The 3,357-nt window shown below is 30.4% G+C and overlaps 1 protein-coding gene across 1 annotated transcript; it reads left to right on the forward strand.

Moving 5' to 3' along the window:
* The first annotated feature begins 295 nt into the window (after positions 1–295).
* LOC108686326 (39S ribosomal protein L47, mitochondrial) lies at positions 296–2,731 on the forward strand. Its single transcript, XM_018191586.1, has 6 exons — positions 296–419; positions 736–1,073; positions 1,742–1,909; positions 1,986–2,200; positions 2,331–2,490; positions 2,575–2,731. The coding sequence occupies exons 2-6, from the start codon at positions 814–816 to the stop codon at positions 2,714–2,716; spliced, it is 945 nt and encodes a 314-aa protein (XP_018047075.1). The 5' UTR covers positions 296–419; positions 736–813; the 3' UTR covers positions 2,717–2,731.
* The last annotated feature ends 626 nt before the right edge of the window (positions 2,732–3,357 follow it).

Genomic DNA, 3,357 nt, shown 5'->3' on the forward strand with positions numbered 1-3,357 from the left:
TCTCGTTTGCTGGGAAAGGAATCGTGTATTCCGGTATAACTGATATCTGATAGGTTGAAATTTTAATTTTTATTCCTATTTCTAATATTTGATGCATTTTGCGCAGGCCCTTAGAGTCGAACGACAGGGAAATGCTCAACTGTAGTTGATTGATTTTTATATTTTAATCTGATTTAAACCTTAGAAACTAGCCATACATACTAACTACTATATACATACATACATACGTGATCTGTGACCACGTGACAGGCAATACTTCTAACTTTTCCCGCAAAACACGATGGCGCCTAAAATCACGTCTGCCGGATTTTCCAGTTTTTCTACATTGTGTTTCGAGCTCATTTTTTTCGTGACCGGTCGCTGAAGTTTGATCTTTTTACTATTCCGTAATAGGAACTATCGTATTGTGTCACGAAAAAGTAAGCGAGACGAACATTTCGTTTCACTTCGGGTGTTGCATCACCTCATGTTTTGAAAAGCGTTTCCGGCTTTGACTGTGCAATTACATTAGATTATTTGCCTCGATTGCATTATTATTTTGTCCCACTCACCAATTCGAGGTGACTGGTGTACTGTATTCTGACTTCACGTTTTATTTGCGATTCTGGCCAGATATCGCCGTCATTTTTGCAGCGTGATCATTAAGTTTGAAGAAGAAGAAGAAGCTATTGTCATCATAAGACCTGTTCTTTTTAGCTAAACTTTTGCACCAGTTCAGCTTTTTTTTCTCTCTAGGAGGAAAGAAGAAGAAGAAAGAGGAATTAAAATTGCAAAAGTTCAGCCCAAAAGAATAGGCCTATAAGTAGAGTTTCAATGACCGCATCCAATCAAAAGAGAAGCAGTTTGCCACTTTCTCCTTCAGAGGCTCTCTCGGGATTCCGATCGGTATTGGGGTTTTCGAACGCAGGTCGTAGAGTCGGCAGAGTGCCCCCGAGAAATAATCGGAGAAAAATGGCAGCGTTTATGAAGGCTGTACAGACCAAAACGAGCATGAATGGCATAACAAAATTATTCACGAATTTGTCTTTGACCTCAAGTGTTATTGAGTCTCCTAAACGTGCATTTCTTCGCAGGTTTGTTTTCCTGTCGAGCTGCGTCACTTATATTTTGTGACATTTCGTACTATCTACCGGTGGTTCCTGATTCACAATACACATTTATAATTTTTTCTTGGTTTAGAGATATTAAAAGAAATATTAAAAATGCTTTCACTGTCTAATGTAAATATTTAATTTTTTTATATAAAAACTTATTGAGTGATTTTTTTATCATTTCACATATATAAAATGAGATTAAGGTTATATCACATTATGTTAGGTTATATCATATCATATCTGATACTAAATATGAATTTGTTGACAATAAATGAAATTTTTATGTCACAAATAAAACTGATACAAATAGACGTGTTTGATGTAAAGTTATGCTTTAACTGTCCGGAGCTGATAGTCTATTGAATCCATTCAATATTTTTTTGTATTTGCAAATTTGATTATTATTATTAAAATAAATTTATATTTTCATTTTTCTTGTACGAGTTATGTCATTTTGATTTCTTGTAATTAAACCTTTTCACATAAATGAATTCACATAAATGAATTTTACACAAATCCAACTTCAACAATTATATCACAATTATATTAAATTTTGACATCCGGAGGATATTAAAAAATAGTTAGAATGAAGGTTGAAGGTTTTAGATTTTTTATCTTTTAATTTTGTGTTTTCTTCACAAATGCAGCACACCTACTTTGCACTGTGCATTTATACATCTTACATCAGAACGCCGTGATTTGATGGAATTTTTTGATGATCCAAAAAATTGGGGAAAGAATGAGATACGAGTTGGTCGATCTTGGAAAAAGGATGAATTGAGATTGAAGAGCAATTCGGATCTCCACAAATTATGGTGATGACTTGCATATCCTGAGTTTGTTGAATTTTAGATACTAGTGACTTACAGATTTATATGTTTAAACTTGTAGGTTTGTCTTATTGAAGGAACGTAATATGCTTATGACTATGGAAGAAGCTTGCAAGAGTGCAAACGAGATTTTTCCAAATCCTGAACGTTTGGACAAAGTTCAAGACAGTATGAGTAACTTAGAGTCGATCGTTCGCGAAAGAAACAGAGCATATCATTTGCTCGAGACAGGGGAGACAGGAGAGCGTCCTGGAAAATTTGTTTATAATTGCTTAGGTATAAGATCTATACCATTTATGTATAATAATTTTCTATGTGTATACTTAAAGAAAAAATGTTTAGTAAAAATTACAATAGAAATTACATAGACAAAGAAAATAATATTAGCTCTATTATCTCTTTGTAGGTATAAGATTTTATTATCAAATGGGTCAGTATCCTGTTCCAAAGTTTATAAATACGAGATGGTATAAGACACATTTGTTTGGCTACAATGGATATGCAACTCACAAGTTTCTACGCTTGTATAGAGAACAATTATGGAATAAGAAACGCAAATCAAGAACGTATGTAGAAATAATCTTTGCTATTTGCTTAATATACATGCGAAATTTCTCAATCAATTTATTTCTATTAAAAAAAACTTTCAGACGTAACAAAAATCGTGTTGCAATGTTAATCAGAAAATTCCCGAATCTGGATCTGGAAGCTGTAAAAGAACAGTTTCCAGATGTTGACATAGAAAAGGTAAAAACATCCAAAAGAGCAAGAGGCCATATTGTACCTGTGTAGGTGCAATTTTTGTTAATGCAAATTATTAAATGTTTGTTAATATATTTGTGAGATACTCGATCGCTAATACAGTATATAAATATATAAGTTTATATATGTAGTATTTTTTTAATCATGTCTTATGATTTACATTTCAAAACATTTTAAATTAATTGTATACAATAATCACATAAGTAGTTTGTATGTGATGTAAAACAAACAAAATATAAATAGTTTAATCAAATTTTCTTTATATATTTTTATTAATTTTCTATTCATCATAAATTATATATAAATCTAAAAATAATATTTTATCTAATAAAACTGTTATAGTGAATTATAGTGAATTATATAACTACAATAATAAAAATTATATTATCGGAAACTTTAGAATCTCTTAAATAGTGCATGAAATATGTGTTCTATAGAAAGAATTAAGAATATGACACACAAAAATAAAAGAATATAAAATATAAGATTAAAAAAAAAATCTACTGTTATATTATTGAAACTTATATAAATTATGAATTTAAAAATGCTTCATTCTCTTTCTGAAAATATATTACATTTCCAAATGTAATGTAATGTAAAAAGATGAACAAAATAAAAATTATTCAATGAAATTTCTCTTTATATACTTTTATTAATTTATCATAACTTGC

This window comes from Atta colombica, unplaced genomic scaffold (genome assembly GCF_001594045.1).
Source record: "Atta colombica isolate Treedump-2 unplaced genomic scaffold, Acol1.0 scaffold175, whole genome shotgun sequence".
Classification (NCBI taxonomy): Eukaryota; Metazoa; Arthropoda; class Insecta; order Hymenoptera; family Formicidae; genus Atta; species Atta colombica.